The 21,837-nt window shown below is 28.8% G+C and overlaps 2 protein-coding genes and 2 non-coding genes across 5 annotated transcripts; 2 read left to right on the top strand and 2 right to left on the bottom strand.

The window, feature by feature from the left end:
* LOC130807625 (anthocyanidin 3-O-glucoside 2'''-O-xylosyltransferase-like) lies at positions 1 to 5,313 on the top strand. The gene is made up of 3 exons (XM_057672900.1): positions 1 to 62; positions 317 to 751; positions 849 to 5,313. Exons 1-3 carry the CDS (start codon positions 27 to 29, stop codon positions 870 to 872), a joined length of 495 nt encoding a protein of 164 aa, XP_057528883.1. The 5' UTR covers positions 1 to 26; the 3' UTR covers positions 873 to 5,313.
* LOC130809542 (U5 spliceosomal RNA) lies at positions 4,762 to 4,877 on the bottom strand. The gene has a single exon (XR_009040845.1). It is a non-coding gene; the product is annotated as a U5 spliceosomal RNA (small nuclear RNA).
* An 8,816-nt stretch (positions 5,314 to 14,129) lies between the features above and the next one.
* Positions 14,130 to 20,236, top strand: LOC130807624 (UDP-glycosyltransferase 79B6-like). 2 transcript variants are annotated; one of them, XM_057672898.1, is made up of 3 exons: positions 14,130 to 14,985; positions 15,250 to 15,674; positions 15,772 to 16,751. In XM_057672898.1, the coding sequence occupies exons 1-3, from the start codon at positions 14,760 to 14,762 to the stop codon at positions 15,793 to 15,795; spliced, it is 675 nt and encodes a 224-aa protein (XP_057528881.1). In that variant the 5' UTR covers positions 14,130 to 14,759; the 3' UTR covers positions 15,796 to 16,751. The 2 variants fall into 2 exon arrangements, with proteins under 2 accessions (XP_057528881.1, XP_057528882.1); XM_057672899.1 differs by having other exon boundaries at positions 14,844 to 14,985; positions 15,240 to 15,674; positions 15,772 to 20,236.
* Positions 19,685 to 19,800, bottom strand: LOC130809541 (U5 spliceosomal RNA). The gene has a single exon (XR_009040844.1). It is a non-coding gene; the product is annotated as a U5 spliceosomal RNA (small nuclear RNA).
* Positions 20,237 to 21,837: the final 1,601 nt, after the last annotated feature.

Here is a 21,837-nt window from a genome sequence, read left to right as displayed (position 1 = left end):
GATCACCACTGGAATAAAGGGTAGTCATGGAATTGTGTTTAGAACTTCCCAAGAAATTGAAGGTATGTATTGTGACTACTTATCTTGTCAATATAACAAACCTGTTCTATTAACAGGCCCAATTCTGCCTGACGCCCATCAGAAAGAGGGGAATTTGGTTTTGTAGTCTTCTTGGTCTAAATGGCTTGATACATTATGTCCAAATTCTGTTGTATTTTGCTCTTTAGGGAGTCAGACAATATTAAAGGTGGATTAGTTTCAGGAAATACTTCTAGGGTTTGAAATGACAAGACTAACATTTATGGTGATTATCAAGCCTCGTGCAGGTTACAGGACTGTGGAGGAGGCATTCCCAGACGGGTTTATCGACAGGGTGGGCGATCGAGGGGTGGTGATCGGAGAGTGGATAAAGGAGCCTTTGACAGTAATAATAAATCACCCATCAATTGGGAGTTTTGTACATCATTGTGGGTTTGGGAATATGTGGGATTCTGTGTTGGTTCCACAGCTTACTGATCAAGTTATGTACAGTAAGCTAATGTGTGAGGAGTTGAAATTGGCTGTACAAGTAGACAGAGGACAGGATGGTTCATGGGTGTCTAAACAAAGTTTGTCTAAAGCCATTCTATCTGTGATGGATGAAGGTAATCAGGTTGGCGATTTTGTTAGGATGAACCATGAATTTTGGAGGCAGAGAATTCTTAACAATGAGCTTATGAGTAATATTGATAAATTTGTCAAGGATTTGCAGGTACTGTTTGATTAATTGATTATTCTTTTTAAGTGAACTGAAATAACGTTAGGCTATGATTAGAAATGTTTATTCAAATTATCTGTTTGATTTTTAGGTTATATGTTTCGAGTCGGCTTAAAATCGGTGGTCGGATAATATCGAATTATTGGGTTTATTTTGAACACCTATAACAATGATAATGTACAATCTGTTTGATTTGAGTCATAATATTGCAAGATATCTATCTTACTAAATCAGTTTAATAAGCACAAGAACTAGTATGAACATGTTCGCAGGGCAAGATTGTGTACACAATAGCTTGTACCGTTTGCTACTCTGTTTCTTGTTAGAATTTCATTATATTAAAACTGGAGTTGATTAAAGAAATGGAAAGCATGAATATGTTGTTCATCTTGTATTGTGTTATTTGTGAGCAAAAGAGCTTCTAAACATACAAAATGGACATCGACAAGTTAGTGATCCTTCGGAAACTAATGATATGTGAATAACAATTCGTGTCGTGGGTCCACTGTTACTTGTTCAACTTGATGACAAAAACTTCCCCCCCACTATTTGATTTCGGATGTGATTGCCAACCACCTTTGCTTTTGGCAAATCAATAAAAGGACCAGGTGATAATCAAGTCTAACACTTATAAATTGATACAATCACTGAAAAATTTAAATGACGTGAATAGATAAAGAATAATTTGTAAATTATACTGTTAAAAGCTTCGTAATATAGCGAATTACAGTCTTAATGTCTATATTTTGTGAATTAAAGCCATTAAAGTATCAGATTTTACAAGTTCAGGATAAAACACAGAATTTCGACCATTTTAGTGGTCGAAATTTTAGGTTATGAGGCCATAGTTCAACATTTTTGGCATGAACATGTAAACTTTGATACTTTGGTAGCTGTAATTCGCAAAATATAAACTTGAGGTTGTAATTCTCAAAATTGCTAAAATTTAAAGGTGTAATTCGCTAATTATTAGTATGTAAATACAAACTTACAACTAACTAAAATTGTGAATTAGTAAATTCACTACAACAAAATTAACTTTTTGCGATATAAGATTTAATGACATTAAAAAAGTCACTGATTTATATTTTTTAATGTAATAATTATTCTTTTTTATTTTAAATTTAACTATAAAGTGATTTAGTGACACTTTAGTTTGCATTTAGTGAGATATATAATTTTAGTTTATTTGTTTTTTTATTATGATACTAAAGGGTATAATAAATATCATTATCCACTATATACACCATTAAAAATTTTAAATAGTGACATTTAAATTAAATGTAATTAAATAATCTCACTAAAAGTATATTATGTTGTAGTGGCTTTATATTGTTGAATTCAGAAATGATCTTGTACACAAACAACCACTTAAATTATAATGTTGTCTCAAATTCTCTGTTCGTTCCATTGAAATTGCAACATTTTTTATTTTGCTACTTCCCATTTAATTGCATCATTTCTATTTTTGAATAATATTTTTATTATTTTCTTTTAATCTTATCCATTATATTTGAACTCTCTAATAATTTCATCCATACAATTTATTCTCTCTATTCAATTTTACCAGTTTCTTAAAAATTATTTACTTTTTCTTTGAAGCAAATTAAAGAAAACGGGCCTAATATTTTTTAGGCTTAGGGTTGAAGCTAAACCATGGGTTATTTTAACAATATTTGATTGAATTTTAAACATGCCAATTCAAATGCAAATGAAAGGATAACAATCATACTTCTATTAACAATTCTGAAGCACTACTTAAACATGTAACTTGAGTTTGACATCAATCACCAGTACATGTTTCTAGACTTTAGTAGTACTCCTAATTTGCAAATGAAGTAATCTAAGTTAAGTTAAGTGGTGGTTTATAATATGGACAAATTATTTCTATGTTGAAAAATATAATAGTATGGCTCTTTTAGAATTTTAATTTATCTTTTTTTTATTTTGTTTATTTTATTGATATTTATTTTGTTTCTTTGTGATTATTTATAAATCACGATGATTGATTAGAAATTTCTATTTGCAAATCACTACAAAATAAAACATCTATACACACTATCCAAAATAGTTAAAAATTAATCGATGAAGGCTTATACTAACTAATTTTAACTATTTAAAACAGTTTAGACCAATTTCTAACTAACCTTTTGGTTGGAAAAAATTATTTAAGAATGGTCTACCAACCAATCAGACTCATATCCAAAATCCGTGACACATGTTACACAGTAATTCTTATTGTATTGTCTTTGCACTTATTGACTCATGATTCACATTTTATTGTTTTATAACTTATATTTACATGTACAAAAAATTTATTTTGTATATTTTTATTTTATTATTATTATTATTATTATTATTATTATTATTATTATTATTATTATTATCTGAGTAATATCAGTATATTATTAGTCGTACACAAATTCTTATGTGAGAAGGTTTCACCGTGAGACGTGCCTTATACTTGGATTAAATTGTCCAATAATAGAAACTTTTAGCATAATAGACCTTTTATATGGACTCGCCTCACGGTGAGACAGTCTCATACAAGAGGAGCTGTTAGTCGTATTAGTATTGTATTGTAAAATACTTGTTGTATCATCATTGTATTAATGTAGTATTAGTATATTATTTGTCGTATTAGTACATTATTAGTATTAATATAAATTAGTATACTATCAATCATATTACTATTATACAAGTACATTATTAATCATATTAGTGTATTATTAGTATATTATTAGTAAAGGAGTCCATCATGCTGTCTTTGATGATTTTAAGAATAATATGAGCGTTTGCAAGTCACCCAAATCAGCGGAGGATGTGATATAATATATATTTTTCTAATTAGCTAGACCTTTTGCTCAATCTCAAATATTCTTATATGTATTTGGAAACATAATTAAACAGACCAGGCACCAAAACTATTTGTATCAGTGGTGTGTTCCAAGTAACAAAGTGGTGTTACTTTAAAGCATATTTCGAACATTGTTTTAGAATCAACTGACTTGAGATTTCAGAGTGTTGATGAATTGATGAGCTTCATATGGTTAGAGATATTTCTTATAATGCACAGCAAATACGGATAATCATTGGTGAGACAAGATTGTTAGGAGTTAAGTTTGCAGCATTTCCACAAGATCTTTGCGCTAGTGGATACTGAATAGCAAAATGATGCATTAGAAATATAATAAAAAAATTTAGTGTATATATAAAAAGTGTGTAGAAAATTCTAGAAGCCATTTGTGTAATCAAAATAGTAAATGCTATAAATGAAGGAGTAGTGAAGTAAAGTCAAAATCAAATAGGCTTATTTCACAACAAAGTAAGGGTGCTCATAAAAAAAGATGTGTGTAAAAAAAAAAAAAAAAGGATTAGTGAGATATATGTAGAGGTGTTTATTCGGTTGATCGGGTCGGTTTCGGACGGGTGTTATTCGGTTCGGTTGCATTTCAGATCGGTTATTTTTTGGCTGTGTGTTACAACGGGTCACACTCGGCTCGAGTCGGTTAGAGATCGGTTATTCAAGCTATCGGGTTAGCATCAGTTCGGTGTCGATTGAAGTTCGTGTCGAGTGTCAATCGGTCTCGGGTTGTCATCGATTACTAATTGGTTCGGTTTTTCGGGTACAGATCGGGTTCGAGCTTTATTTTTCGAGTAGTTATCGGTTACGGATAACTATTGATCGGGTCAATATCGAAATAAGTTAATAGTCAGGTTTTTAATTGATGTATGCTCATTTACTTACAAAAAATAATTACCGATTGTTTTATCAGATATAGCAGATAGGGGTATCAAACAGGTCGGGTTGAGTCATTTTCAGGTTCGATCATATATAAATGAGTCAATAAACCCGTAACCTGAACCTGACCCATTTAATTAATGGGTCAAAAATTGAAACCCCGACCTGATCTGTAGCAAATCGGATCAATCTGCTAATGACCCATTTAACCTACTTTTTTTTAGGTCATTAAATTCATATATTTCAGGTCATTTGACCCATTTAACCTTAATTAAAGGCTTCCTCCAAAAATAAACGTATGTCACTTAATGCAGCGAGCACACGGTATTCTTTAGTAAAAGGCGAAAGAATAGTTCGCTTTGTGCTCACGGCGTGGCTGCGTAACTTGGTATGAGATCTGTGGAAGTGATTTAAAGGATTTTTCTTTTATTAGTATCTATCATAGCCGATGTGGGACAACTTTCTTTGTTATTGAATGTCATCTTCAGCTGATAAATCCCTTAGCCGATGTGGGACAACTTCCTTTCTTATTGAAAGTCATCTTCAGCTGACAAATCCCTCAATACATGGTAATTGGTATTATCTTAGTTTTACGAAGTATTTGGCAAATGTTGATCCGTCTTAAATTTAATAAATGGGTTAAATAGGTTTTTTTCGGGTTTAAATATTCAACCTAAACCTAACCCATTTAATAAACAGATCATGTCGGGTTGACCCATTTAATTAATTGGGTCAAAAATCTAAACCCAAACCCGCTAATTTCGAGTCGGTTTCAGATCAGGTTAGCAGGTCGGGTCAGCTTTTGCCAGCCCTAATAGGCAGATCAATTTATTTCAAATAGTTTATATATATATATATATATATATATATATATATATATATATATATATATATATATATATATATATATATATATATATATATATATATATATATATATATATATATATATATATATATATATATATATATATATATATATATATATATATATATATGCAATCTCTTCTGTAAAGAACTTGTGTTCTTCCTTTTTCCGTATTATTAGAAAACTGAAATTGGACTTAATTTGCTAAAATTAGGTGAAAATTTGATTCGGATTTATAACAGTTCGATTTACAATCGATTCGAATTTGTATCAGTTCGGGTTAAAAACAGTTCGATTAATAATCGATCGGGTTTGTATCAGTTCGGGTTAAAAACAGTTCGATCTTAATCGGTTTTAGTCAGGTTACATTCGGTTACGTGCATAATTCGGGTCGGATTTGACTCGGGTCGATCACTATTCAGTTCGGGTAACATCGGTTAAGGTTTATATGTCGGTTATAAAATTCGGTTGCAGTTCGAGTTCGATTTTGCCCTTTTCGGTTATCAAACGGTTCGAGTGAAGTATCAGTTCGGGTAATTGCGGTTCGGTAAACCTAAAAAACTTATATTTTTTGGGGTCGGATAATTTTCGATTCCGGGTCGGATTTTTGGGTCGGGTTTGTTTTGAACACCTCTAGATATATGTATAGGCGAGGAATATTTGCCCCACAAATATATAAATGTACAAACATTGTACTTAAACAATTTTAATTATATGAATGTTATTTTGGGTCCAACAATATGATTTACTTGTGCGCCCAAAAATTTTATCATGGTATCAAAGTTGGAAGATCTGAAAACCGAAAATAAAGTATAATGAAAAAGTCAAAAATATGATTAGAGGACAACAAGAAGAGGTAAGATAAGTTTTTTGGATAACTTAAAAGAAATAATGACTAATAGAGAAAAGTTATAATTAGAAATATTAATAACAAAATAAAAATTAATGAAGGATGTTGATGACAAGAGGAATAAGAAAAAAAAAATAAAATTCAAGAATGTAAGTAGGTTATTAACATGAACACTAAACAAAAATAAGAAAATGGGAGATGTTAATGACATAAGCATTAACATGAAAAAATTAAGAAAAATAATCAAAAAAATAGTAGTATAAATTATGGAGAATGCTAATGACATGGCATTTACAAAAGAATTTGAAGAAATTTGAAAAAAAAAAAGAATGGAGAAATTAAGAAGTATGAAAACAAAGATGAAAAGTTGGTGACATGAGCCATGGCCGTTCCCGATGGTTGTTTTAAGATGTAACCGCCTAGGGCCCAACTCATGAAGGGGCCCATATTGAGTTAATCCTTATAATTAAATTAGTATTTACATAAGTAGCATTTAGCATGAATTGAACTTGCAGCATTAGGATTCTTAGTTAAGTACATGACTAAGGACTCTTTTTTATTTTTCACCTAGAGCCCAAAAATTGTCAAAAATGGCGCTGACATGAGCACCCAGAGAAAAAAATAAATAGAAACTTTAAAGAAAAATTGGTGAAATTTGATAAAAAGAGTAAAAACAGAAGAAGAAAAAAAAGAAAAAATAAATAAATAACGAGAAAAAAATATATGAAGAAATTTCACTACTAAAGTGCGACATGATGAACAGTGGGACACCATTATCTAAGGAGACCTCATGAATTAAGAGTGGTTTTTTAAGCTAAAATCGGCAAAAAAAAAAAAATCGACATGACGATGACTGGTCTCAACTAAAGTGCTGAGTAGTATACTAGAACACCGTTGGTCCTAGAATTTAGTTTCACTTAACTGTTCGAAGTATACCCGGAATTCATATTTACATATTAATATCCTATTCACTTTAACTCTAACTATTACGGTTTATGAGTAGCTTATTCCGTAGGTTTAAATGTATCTTTTAGCAATTAACCTTACTTTGTATCTCTCAACTGTTTCATCTGTTTTGTATTTGATGGTGAAGACGTATCTACACCTTCCTGTTCTTTTTCCACTTGATTGGTAACTTACATTTCTACTATATATATATGATTTTGTTCAAGGGCTTTCATCTCTACATGCATAGCTTATCTCCATTTTTCATCCTTTTAAGCTTTCTCTATAGTGTTAGGGAGAAGTTCAAGTGAAAACCATCCTTATATGAAAACCGTGAGAACCATAAAAAGGTGTTACTTTTTATATAAAAAGGTGTTACTTTTTATATAAAAAGGTGTTATTTTTCCAAAAAAAATATGTTACATTCTATTTATAATTTTTTTTCTGAAAGTTACACTTTTTCGGTAAAAAGTAGCAGATTTTTTTAAAAACAAAGGTAACACATTTTTTGTGCAAAAGTAAGAGCTTTTCTGTAAAAAGCTAAGACATTTTTTGGTTCTATATATATATATATATATATATATATATATATATATATATATATATATATATATATGTATATATATGTATATATATATATGTATATATATATATATATATATATATATATATATATATATATATATATAATATATATATAAATATATATACATATATATATATATATATATATATAATATAAATATATATATATATATATATATATATGTATATATATATATATTTATGTATATATATATATATATGTATATATATATATATATGTATATATATATATGTGTATGTATATATATATATATATATATGTATATATATATATATATATATATATATATATATATATATATGTATATATATATATATATATATATATATATATATATACATATATATATATATATATATATATATATATATATATATATATATATCTATATATATATATATATATATATATATATATATATATATATATATATATATAAATATATGTATATATATATATATATATATACATATATATATATATATATATATATATATATATATATACATATATATATATATATATATATATATATATATATATATATACATATATAAATATATATATATGTATATAAATATATATATATATATATATATTTATATATATATATATATATATATATATATATATATATATATATACATATATATATATATATATATATATATATATATATTTATATATATATATACATATATATATATATATATGTATATATATATATATATATATATATATATATATATATATATATATATATATATATATATATATATATATATATATATATATATATATATATATATATATATATATATATATATATATATATATATATATATATATATATATATATATAGGGAGAAGTTCAAGTGAAAACCATCCTTATATGAAAACCGTGAGAACCATAAAAAGGTGTTACTTTTTATATAAAAAGGTGTTACTTTTTATATAAAAAGGTGTTACTTTTCCAAAAAAAATATGTTACATTCTATTTATAATTTTTTTTCTGAAAGTTACACTTTTTCGGTAAAAAGTAGCAGATTTTTTTAAAAACAAAGGTAACACATTTTTTGTGCAAAAGTAAGAGCTTTTCTGTAAAAAGGTAAGACATTTTTTGGTTCTATATATATATATATATATATATATATATATATATATATATATATATATATATATATATATATATATATATATATATATATATATATATATATATATATATATATATATATATATATATATATATATATATATATATATATATATTATTTAGATATGAAGAGGCATTAATTATTGGATCAAAAAAAATTATATATTTGATTAAAGTAGAATGTTAAATACTAATAGTTTCATAGTGTAGTATTATATGTATGATTGATAAAAATGAGTAACGAATATTGGGGAAAGGTATGATCTTTTTATATTAATATTAATATGAGAAAACATTAAAGCTAAAACAACAAAATTGAAATTTCTAGAGTAAATAATAATTGAGCATATAACGTTGTTGAAATAAAAGCCCTTTCACATATAAGTTATAGAAACGGTGAGAGATGATTAGATACAACAAGAGGGAAGGGGTGAATTGTTGTTTGATAAATTTTAGTATCTTTACCCTTATTTGTTTTTTTTGTAATTAGATTGCGGCATTAGAACTTAAACTTGTTGCGGAAAATTAGAAAGAGACAACACAATTTTTACGTGGAAACCTTATAGGCTTAAATAGAAGGAAAAACCACGATCCCCCGGGATTTCAAATTTTCTACTATGTTTTAGACAATTAGTTACAATTACATAAAACAGCTAAACAAAATTAGGCCAACTTCTCTCTCTTTCTCCTTCTCTTTCTTTTTCTCTTTCTCTTTATCTTCTCCTACTTTTGCTTCACACGAAGCTTTTCTCTTCTCCCTTAGACTTCCCCAAGCCTAGTTACAACAATTCCCTCAAAAAACCTTTACAAAGGCTAAATTCCCAATGATAAAAGTAATGAGTTGCACAAGAAAATATTTTAAGTCACTTGGCAATTTTTGGAGCAAAAATATTTCTTGTTAATTTTTCAATCTCACGCATGGACCTATGAAACAACTGATTAAAAACAACTCCGTTTATATAGGAGCTTTAGGTAGCTATGTGCAAGAAATAACTACCCACTACATCCTTAATCCTAAAATCAAGGAAAAGTAAATGGAACTTAGTTTGCAAGTACTAGCACCACGGTTATTTTTCTAAAATTAGGCAAATTAGTTTTTCTTAATTAAACCCATAATTCAAGCTTAATTATGTTTTGAAAAGTTAGGAGAAGTTTTCTCCATCGTTTAGATAATGTGCCGGTTAATTTTAAAAGTTGTTATAAAATGCTTTGCCAAGTAATTTAACAAATTAATGATGCAACAAATTAATTAATTTCACCCGTACATCAACTAAAAAATCAGAAAAATATATTGTACAGAATTTTCAGATTCTTTCGGATTTCAATCTTGGAAACAGAGCATTGTCTCCATCAACAAGTATCGTCAGATCATCAAACTTGGGAACCGTAGACCTCTTATTTACATTTGACATCCTATGCGATCTTCCTTGTCTATCTTCCTTGGATATATTTGACAAATACAAAGTTCATGGACTAAGTCATAGGCACTATCAACGATCTTTATCAAGACCAGATATCGATCTACACACAATCTCTAAAATACATATGTAACAGACCGTTTTTCTTAATCTTAAATATTTTGACAAATTCAATAATCATTTCGTTTTATTATTTTCTTTTTAATGCCGTTTCGAATTTTTATTCCAATCGTTTTTAAGCTCTCGATTTTCTTTTATGTATAATTTATTTCTCTTAAAATAAATTACCTAAATATTAAGTCTAGCTAAATTACCTACAATAACTTAATCTTTTTATTTCCTATATTAATTTATTAAAAATAAAAATATATATATAATAATAATCAAAAAAAAAAAAAAGTAAAAAAAAAAAAAAAAAAAAAAATCTCTCAAAAGTGGGCGGCAAGCTAGGACTAGGTGACAAAAATATTTAATCTAGTCTTATCCTAAGATAAAACCAAGAAGAAAAATCTTGGATTAATTATAATTTAATTTTCTTGGCCATGAAGGCAAAATTAAAATAATAAAAAAATTACTATCCTTAGCCTATTTATACCCAAAGAACCGTGGGTAAATGAAAAGAGGAGGAAAAAAAAAATCAGAAAAATTAATTCCTAAAAGCAAATTCCTAAAGAAAAATTCCAAAAAACCCTAGAAAAATTCCTAAAAATTCTCAAAAATTTTCTAATAATAGTATTTAGTGTTAATTGTAGAAATTCAAGGGGAGGAAGCTAATTTTGTGGCTAAAAATTCTACAACAAAGGGAATTAATTAATAGTGATATTAGTAAAGGTATAAATTCTTACATATATTTATTTACATGAAATTATGCCCATAAATTTTTATATGTGTTTATTATATTTAAATTTCATTTTCTGGAAATTTTGGTGAATTAATTCGTTGTAATTTAATTTATATGATTTATTCTTTGAAATTGCCAAAAACCGCAAAATCTGAAATAATTTAAATTAAAATAGTAAATATTAATATTTTTAAACGAAATTTTTTCTGTACATATATAAATATGAGATATAGACTGTGTATTAATTTCGTGAAATATTGTTGAGTATAAATATTATTATTAAGTTTTTCTAAAAAAACAAACCGCATAATCTGAAATAATTTTAATTAAAATAGTAAAAATTAATATTTTTAAACGAAAATTTTTCTGTACATATATATATATGAAATATAAGTTTTGTATTAATTTCGTGAATTATAGTGAAGTATAAATATTATTATTAATTTTTGCTAAAAAAAATGCATAAAATAAAGAAATTCATAAATTTGGGTTAAAAATAATTATTTCTGAAAAAAATAATTTATTTTAGTAAAACTGTATTTTTATTTCATTTAAATTATTTTTTTTGTAAAATTTTTGTGATATTTAAATTTTAAAGAAATAAATTAATAATCTAATTTGTTATTGTAGGCAAAAAGAAAGAAAAATGAAAATAATAATTAAAATTAATTTATTTTGGTGAATAAGAATATACACCAACTCAATTAATAATAAGTTATTTATTTTAAAATATTTCATGTAGATTTTAATCTTAAGAAAATTAATTATTCATGTATTAAATCTAAAAATAAGTTATTAAGAAAATAATGAAGCATAATTGAAATTTATTTATAAATAAATACGAAAGACCCATTTAGTTTTGATTTTAATAGTAATAAATGATTATTTGTATGTAAGTCGTAATGAATTTATTTCTATTGTATGTTATTGTAATGTTGCATTTATATGAAAACAGTAACATGATAATAAAAAGGCTTGATAGTAAGGAAATGCCGAACCATGCTTCCGGCATGTAAAAAACGTGGGACGTGTTTTCCGGCACGTAAAATACGGCGAACACAGTAAGGTTGTTTAACCTGATCTGTGGCTCGAGCAACATTATACTGGAGGAGTGACGACTCCCACTAAGTTAGGGGTTTTGGTTTACCTCACCCTAACAGGCCCTTACATATATCAAACAAAGATCATATGTGTTGCATTCATTAAATAAGTAATCGGATTCCATGCCCTAACACTCAAGCAGAAGTGTTAGTAAATCACGCCCTGGTACTCAAGCAGAAGGACCAGAAGTTTAATATATATAAATGAATCTAATATAAAAATGAATTCCCTACAATACATAAGATACCTTGCATATTTTTTATTGTGATGCACTTATTTTTACATATTATTTGTTGCAATGCATATATTCTCTATACTTGCATAATTACGGTAAGTTTTTATACTCGATTTTTTTAAAGCTGACCGATTTCCATCGGCTGTTCCCATATTTCGGGAGCAGATGCTGCAGGTAACTTTACATGAAGTTATTAAGAAGCTATTGTATTGTTTATGTGAGATTAGGATATTATAAGTATGTAGTTTATATTATGGGTATGTAAAAACGATAATTATGTATTAACGAAAGATGTAATACGTAAAATTATATTTTAATGATTTAAGTTTTCCTTGTCTTTGTTTTTATTGAAAATTCTGTTTTGTTTTGTTTCTTTTTCGAAATAATCACGGTTCGATAGACTTCCGCTTAGCATTATTTACTATTATATTATATTAAACCTGTATTTGGAAAAGAACTGTCCGTTACAACATATGTTTATATTAAGTGTAGTCATCGTCAAAACCTAAAAGGGCCAACAAATTCCCCCTTTTGATGATCAAACTTATAAACAAACTTAAACTAAATTGAGTAAAACTAATGTCATAGAGCATAACAGAGATTAAAGCTACTATACATATTACTTAGCAAATTAAAAACAGTTTACTAAGCACCTTAGAATAGAACAGATTACTCTAATAATCATAATTAAAAACATAAGTTACCAAGATACTTAGTGCTACCAAATAAGAGCAAACAAAATAGTAACTGACACTATTAGACTAAACTAACGCATAATTTTATCGGAGCATTCAAACCAAACCAATTAGAGCATCAGAGCATACACTACTGTCCTTGGACAAAACAAACAGTACTTTCCTTAGGCAAAAGAATAAAGAAGAATAGGAACAGTGTTCATACACCAAGCCTACCTCTTAAGTTTGTGCAATTATTCCCCCTTTTGACATAATTCAAAAGAAGAGGAGCTTTCAATCCACAGTACTAACAATATGTATATTGAAAGAAGGTAAGCAAGGAGTACTAGTTAAGTAAAGTTAATACTAATAGATGCAGTCAAAAGTATGCAACAATTAAACATTACAGACCATATAGTGGAAAGAGCAGCATAGTTCAAAGGTATGAAATTACAACACTGTACCTAGCATGGTACCTCAAAAACCAAAATAAAATTGTTTGTTTGTTTGATGGAGTAGCACAAGAAAAAGATAATAATGAAATGGATGAGGCAACAGGTTCCTCTTCGTCTACAAATTCGGTCTGCACCTCCACTGTATCCAGCTTAACATTTAGACGTGCTTCTATTTGAGTAAGTTGATCAGTGATGGATGCAAAAGTGTAAAAGGATTAGAGAAACCAGTATTAGTGGAAAAAAGTTCATATGCTGAACAAAAAATGTTGCGGTTCATCAAAGACGCAACATAAGATGGAAAAAAATGAGTTAAAAAAAAATATAGTATATGTTGCGGTTCTCCTCAAAACCGCAATATATAGTCTAACTTAAATTTAAAAAAAAAATAGTTATGTGCTGCAGTTCTCAAAAAACCGCAATATTTAAGTTAACATATGCTGCGGTTTTTTGAGAACCGCAGAACATAACCATTTTATTTTTTCTAAAAAAAAACACGCCCTACTGTTTTATTCATTCTTATTGTACAAGTTAAGTCTTTCTTCTTCATTTCCTCATAACCCAGCCAAGACATTTCCTCATCCCATTGCTGCTTTCCTCACTCACAAAATTCTTCTTCAAAACTTGTTCTTCTTCAAAACTTCATAACCCCACAAAATTCTTCTTCTTCATTGCTCTCTTATTCTTGCTCTTTCTTCAAGACTACGAATTTGCTTCCATACTCTGTTCTTCATTTGAGTAACAATTTGCTTCCATCAAGTTACTCTCTTATTCCCTATTAATGCCAAGCTCAAACTGCAATCTTCAAACCACCATCCTCATTTCATCTTTCAAACTATTTCCATACCTCACGTTCATCCACTCCCTTTTGGTACCCAACTTAACTCGGACATCCCCTCCCAACTCGAAACCCAACTTGCTACAGCCTTCGACCTAACCCGACCCGAGTTTGAATCCATTTTAACAACACTCCAACCCAACCTTATCTTCTTCGATTTCGCCCATTGGGTCCCAGAAGTAGAGGGGCCGGGTAATTCTACTGTAATTGGCTAGCCCGAGGCAGCCAAATGTGTGGTCTATCACCCAGTTTGTTCTGTGGCTGTTTCCTATGTTATGATCCCTTTCCGAGACCCACCAAAGGACCGACCCGTAACCGAGGAGGATACATTTGTTGCTCCCATTCCTCCTGGTTACCCTTCCTCCACAATCATCTTAAAGCCAAAGGATTTGCTTTTCATATACATGCCTTACGGCGAGGGTTTCACTTTCTACCAAAGGATCACCACTGGAATAAAGGGTAGTCATGGAATTGTGTTTAGAACTTCCCAAGAAATTGAAGGTATGTATTGTGACTACTTATCTTGTCAATATAACAAACCTGTTCTATTAACAGGCCCAATTCTGCCTGACGCCCATCAGAAAGAGGGGAATTTGGTTTTGTAGTCTTCTTGGTCTAAATGGCTTGATACATTATGTCCAAATTCTGTTGTATTTTGCTCTTTAGGGAGTCAGACAATATTAAAGGTGGATTAGTTTCAGGAAATACTTCTAGGGTTTGAAATGACAAGACTAACATTTATGGTGATTATCAAGCCTCGTGCAGGTTACAGGACTGTGGAGGAGGCATTCCCAGACGGGTTTATCGACAGGGTGGGCGATCGAGGGGTGGTGATCGGAGAGTGGATAAAGGAGCCTTTGACAGTAATAATAAATCACCCATCAATTGGGAGTTTTGTACATCATTGTGGGTTTGGGAATATGTGGGATTCTGTGTTGGTTCCACAGCTTACTGATCAAGTTATGTACAGTAAGCTAATGTGTGAGGAGTTGAAATTGGCTGTACAAGTAGACAGAGGACAGGATGGTTCATGGGTGTCTAAACAAAGTTTGTCTAAAGCCATTCTATCTGTGATGGATGAAGGTAATCAGGTTGGCGATTTTGTTAGGATGAACCATGAATTTTGGAGGCAGAGAATTCTTAACAATGAGCTTATGAGTAATATTGATAAATTTGTCAAGGATTTGCAGGTACTGTTTGATTAATTGATTATTCTTTTTAAGTGAACTGAAATAACGTTAGGCTATGATTAGAAATGTTTATTCAAATTATCTGTTTGATTTTTAGGTTATATGTTTCGAGTCGGCTTAAAATCGGTGGTCGGATAATATCGAATTATTGGGTTTATTTTGAACACCTATAACAATGATAATGTACAATCTGTTTGATTTGAGTCATAATATTGCAAGATATCTATCTTACTAAATCAGTTTAATAAGCACAAGAACTAGTATGAACATGTTCGCAGGGCAAGATTGTGTACACAATAGCTTGTACCGTTTGCTACTCTGTTTCTTGTTAGAATTTCATTATATTAAAACTGGAGTTGATTAAAGAAATGGAAAGCATGAATATGTTGTTCATCTTGTATTGTGTTATTTGTGAGCAAAAGAGCTTCTAAACATACAAAATGGACATCGACAAGTTAGTGATCCTTCGGAAACTAATGATATGTGAATAACAATTCGTGTCGTGGGTCCACTGTTACTTGTTCAACTTGATGACAAAAACTTCCCCCCCACTATTTGATTTCGGATGTGATTGCCAACCACCTTTGCTTTTGGCAAATCAATAAAAGGACCAGGTGATAATCAAGTCTAACACTTATAAATTGATACAATCACTGAAAAATTTAAATGACGTGAATAGATAAAGAATAATTTGTAAATTATACTGTTAAAAGCTTCGTAATATAGCGAATTACAGTCTTAATGTCTATATTTTGTGAATTAAAGCCATTAAAGTATCAGATTTTACAAGTTCAGGATAAAACACAGAATTTCGACCATTTTAGTGGTCGAAATTTTAGGTTATGAGGCCATAGTTCAACATTTTTGGCATGAACATGTAAACTTTGATACTTTGGTAGCTGTAATTCGCAAAATATAAACTTGAGGTTGTAATTCTCAAAATTGCTAAAATTTAAAGGTGTAATTCGCTAATTATTAGTATGTAAATACAAACTTACAACTAACTAAAATTGTGAATTAGTAAATTCACTACAACAAAATTAACTTTTTGCGATATAAGATTTAATGACATTAAAAAAGTCACTGATTTATATTTTTTAATGTAATAATTATTCTTTTTTATTTTAAATTTAACTATAAAGTGATTTAGTGACACTTTAGTTTGCATTTAGTGAGATATATAATTTTAGTTTATTTGTTTTTTTATTATGATACTAAAGGGTATAATAAATATCATTATCCACTATATACACCATTAAAAATTTTAAATAGTGACATTTAAATTAAATGTAATTAAATAATCTCACTAAAAGTATATTATGTTGTAGTGGCTTTATATTGTTGAATTCAGAAATGATCTTGTACACAAACAACCACTTAAATTATAATGTTGTCTCAAATTCTCTGTTCGTTCCATTGAAATTGCAACATTTTTTATTTTGCTACTTCCCATTTAATTGCATCATTTCTATTTTTGAATAATATTTTTATTATTTTCTTTTAATCTTATCCATTATATTTGAACTCTCTAATAATTTCATCCATACAATTTATTCTCTCTATTCAATTTTACCAGTTTCTTAAAAATTATTTACTTTTTCTTTGAAGCAAATTAAAGAAAACGGGCCTAATATTTTTTAGGCTTAGGGTTGAAGCTAAACCATGGGTTATTTTAACAATATTTGATTGAATTTTAAACATGCCAATTCAAATGCAAATGAAAGGATAACAATCATACTTCTATTAACAATTCTGAAGCACTACTTAAACATGTAACTTGAGTTTGACATCAATCACCAGTACATGTTTCTAGACTTTAGTAGTACTCCTAATTTGCAAATGAAGTAATCTAAGTTAAGTTAAGTGGTGGTTTATAATATGGACAAATTATTTCTATGTTGAAAAATATAATAGTATGGCTCTTTTAGAATTTTAATTTATCTTTTTTTTATTTTGTTTATTTTATTGATATTTATTTTGTTTCTTTGTGATTATTTATAAATCACGATGATTGATTAGAAATTTCTATTTGCAAATCACTACAAAATAAAACATCTATACACACTATCCAAAATAGTTAAAAATTAATCGATGAAGGCTTATACTAACTAATTTTAACTATTTAAAACAGTTTAGACCAATTTCTAACTAACCTTTTGGTTGGAAAAAATTATTTAAGAATGGTCTACCAACCAATCAGACTCATATCCAAAATCCGTGACACATGTTACACAGTAATTCTTATTGTATTGTCTTTGCACTTATTGACTCATGATTCACATTTTATTGTTTTATAACTTATATTTACATGTACAAAAAATTTATTTTGTATATTTTTATTTTATTATTATTATTATTATTATTATTATTATTATTATTATTATTATTATTATCTGAGTAATATCAGTATATTATTAGTCGTACACAAATTCTTATGTGAGAAGGTTTCACCGTGAGACGTGCCTTATACTTGGATTAAATTGTCCAATAATAGAAACTTTTAGCATAATAGACCTTTTATATGGACTCGCCTCACGGTGAGACAGTCTCATACAAGAGGAGCTGTTAGTCGTATTAGTATTGTATTGTAAAATACTTGTTGTATCATCATTGTATTAATGTAGTATTAGTATATTATTTGTCGTATTAGTACATTATTAGTATTAATATAAATTAGTATACTATCAATCATATTACTATTATACAAGTACATTATTAATCATATTAGTGTATTATTAGTATATTATTAGTAAAGGAGTCCATCATGCTGTCTTTGATGATTTTAAGAATAATATGAGCGTTTGCAAGTCACCCAAATCAGCGGAGGATGTGATATAATATATATTTTTCTAATTAGCTAGACCTTTTGCTCAATCTCAAATATTCTTATATGTATTTGGAAACATAATTAAACAGACCAGGCACCAAAACTATTTGTATCAGTGGTGTGTTCCAAGTAACAAAGTGGTGTTACTTTAAAGCATATTTCGAACATTGTTTTAGAATCAACTGACTTGAGATTTCAGAGTGTTGATGAATTGATGAGCTTCATATGGTTAGAGATATTTCTTATAATGCACAGCAAATACGGATAATCATTGGTGAGACAAGATTGTTAGGAGTTAAGTTTGCAGCATTTCCACAAGATCTTTGCGCTAGTGGATACTGAATAGCAAAATGATGCATTAGAAATATAATAAAAAAATTTAGTGTATATATAAAAAGTGTGTAGAAAATTCTAGAAGCCATTTGTGTAATCAAAATAGTAAATGCTATAAATGAAGGAGTAGTGAAGTAAAGTCAAAATCAAATAGGCTTATTTCACAACAAAGTAAGGGTGCTCATAAAAAAAGATGTGTGTAAAAAAAAAAAAAAAAGGATTAGTGAGATATATGTAGAGGTGTTTATTCGGTTGATCGGGTCGGTTTCGGACGGGTGTTATTCGGTTCGGTTGCATTTCAGATCGGTTATTTTTTGGCTGTGTGTTACAACGGGTCACACTCGGCTCGAGTCGGTTAGAGATCGGTTATTCAAGCTATCGGGTTAGCATCAGTTCGGTGTCGATTGAAGTTCGTGTCGAGTGTCAATCGGTCTCGGGTTGTCATCGATTACTAATTGGTTCGGTTTTTCGGGTACAGATCGGGTTCGAGCTTTATTTTTCGAGTAGTTATCGGTTACGGATAACTATTGATCGGGTCAATATCGAAATAAGTTAATAGTCAGGTTTTTAATTGATGTATGCTCATTTACTTACAAAAAATAATTACCGATTGTTTTATCAGATATAGCAGATAGGGGTATCAAACAGGTCGGGTTGAGTCATTTTCAGGTTCGATCATATATAAATGAGTCAATAAACCCGTAACCTGAACCTGACCCATTTAATTAATGGGTCAAAAATTGAAACCCCGACCTGATCTGTAGCAAATCGGATCAATCTGCTAATGACCCATTTAACCTACTTTTTTTTAGGTCATTAAATTCATATATTTCAGGTCATTTGACCCATTTAACCTTAATTAAAGGCTTCCTCCAAAAATAAACGTATGTCACTTAATGCAGCGAGCACACGGTATTCTTTAGTAAAAGGCGAAAGAATAGTTCGCTTTGTGCTCACGGCGTGGCTGCGTAACTTGGTATGAGATCTGTGGAAGTGATTTAAAGGATTTTTCTTTTATTAGTATCTATCATAGCCGATGTGGGACAACTTTCTTTGTTATTGAATGTCATCTTCAGCTGATAAATCCCTTAGCCGATGTGGGACAACTTCCTTTCTTATTGAAAGTCATCTTCAGCTGACAAATCCCTCAATACATGGTAATTGGTATTATCTTAGTTTTACGAAGTATTTGGCAAATGTTGATCCGTCTTAAATTTAATAAATGGGTTAAATAGGTTTTTTTCGGGTTTAAATATTCAACCTAAACCTAACCCATTTAATAAACAGATCATGTCGGGTTGACCCATTTAATTAATTGGGTCAAAAATCTAAACCCAAACCCGCTAATTTCGAGTCGGTTTCAGATCAGGTTAGCAGGTCGGGTCAGCTTTTGCCAGCCCTAATAGGCAGATCAATTTATTTCAAATAGTTTATATATATATATATATATATATATATATATATATATATATATATATATATATATATATATATATATATATATATATATATATATATATATATATATATATATATATATATATATATATATATATATATATATATATATATATATATATATATATATATATATATATATATATATATATATATATATATATATATATATATATATATATATATATATGCAATCTCTTCTGTAAAGAACTTGTGTTCTTCCTTTTTCCGTATTATTAGAAAACTGAAATTGGACTTAATTTGCTAAAATTAGGTGAAAATTTGATTCGGATTTATAACAGTTCGATTTACAATCGATTCGAATTTGTATCAGTTCGGGTTAAAAACAGTTCGATTAATAATCGATCGGGTTTGTATCAGTTCGGGTTAAAAACAGTTCGATCTTAATCGGTTTTAGTCAGGTTACATTCGGTTACGTGCATAATTCGGGTCGGATTTGACTCGGGTCGATCACTATTCAGTTCGGGTAACATCGGTTAAGGTTTATATGTCGGTTATAAAATTCGGTTGCAGTTCGAGTTCGATTTTGCCCTTTTCGGTTATCAAACGGTTCGAGTGAAGTATCAGTTCGGGTAATTGCGGTTCGGTAAACCTAAAAAACTTATATTTTTTGGGGTCGGATAATTTTCGATTCCGGGTCGGATTTTTGGGTCGGGTTTGTTTTGAACACCTCTAGATATATGTATAGGCGAGGAATATTTGCCCCACAAATATATAAATGTACAAACATTGTACTTAAACAATTTTAATTATATGAATGTTATTTTGGGTCCAACAATATGATTTACTTGTGCGCCCAAAAATTTTATCATGGTATCAAAGTTGGAAGATCTGAAAACCGAAAATAAAGTATAATGAAAAAGTCAAAAATATGATTAGAGGACAACAAGAAGAGGTAAGATAAGTTTTTTGGATAACTTAAAAGAAATAATGACTAATAGAGAAAAGTTATAATTAGAAATATTAATAACAAAATAAAAATTAATGAAGGATGTTGATGACAAGAGGAATAAGAAAAAAAAAATAAAATTCAAGAATGTAAGTAGGTTATTAACATGAACACTAAACAAAAATAAGAAAATGGGAGATGTTAATGACATAAGCATTAACATGAAAAAATTAAGAAAAATAATCAAAAAAATAGTAGTATAAATTATGGAGAATGCTAATGACATGGCATTTACAAAAGAATTTGAAGAAATTTGAAAAAAAAAAAGAATGGAGAAATTAAGAAGTATGAAAACAAAGATGAAAAGTTGGTGACATGAGCCATGGCCGTTCCCGATGGTTGTTTTAAGATGTAACCGCCTAGGGCCCAACTCATGAAGGGGCCCATATTGAGTTAATCCTTATAATTAAATTAGTATTTACATAAGTAGCATTTAGCATGAATTGAACTTGCAGCATTAGGATTCTTAGTTAAGTACATGACTAAGGACTCTTTTTTATTTTTCACCTAGAGCCCAAAAATTGTCAAAAATGGCGCTGACATGAGCACCCAGAGAAAAAAATAAATAGAAACTT

This window comes from Amaranthus tricolor, chromosome 3 (assembly GCF_026212465.1).
Source record: "Amaranthus tricolor cultivar Red isolate AtriRed21 chromosome 3, ASM2621246v1, whole genome shotgun sequence".
Lineage (NCBI taxonomy): Eukaryota > Viridiplantae > Streptophyta > Magnoliopsida > Caryophyllales > Amaranthaceae > Amaranthus > Amaranthus tricolor.
This window is presented reverse-complemented; position numbering and strand designations above follow the sequence as displayed.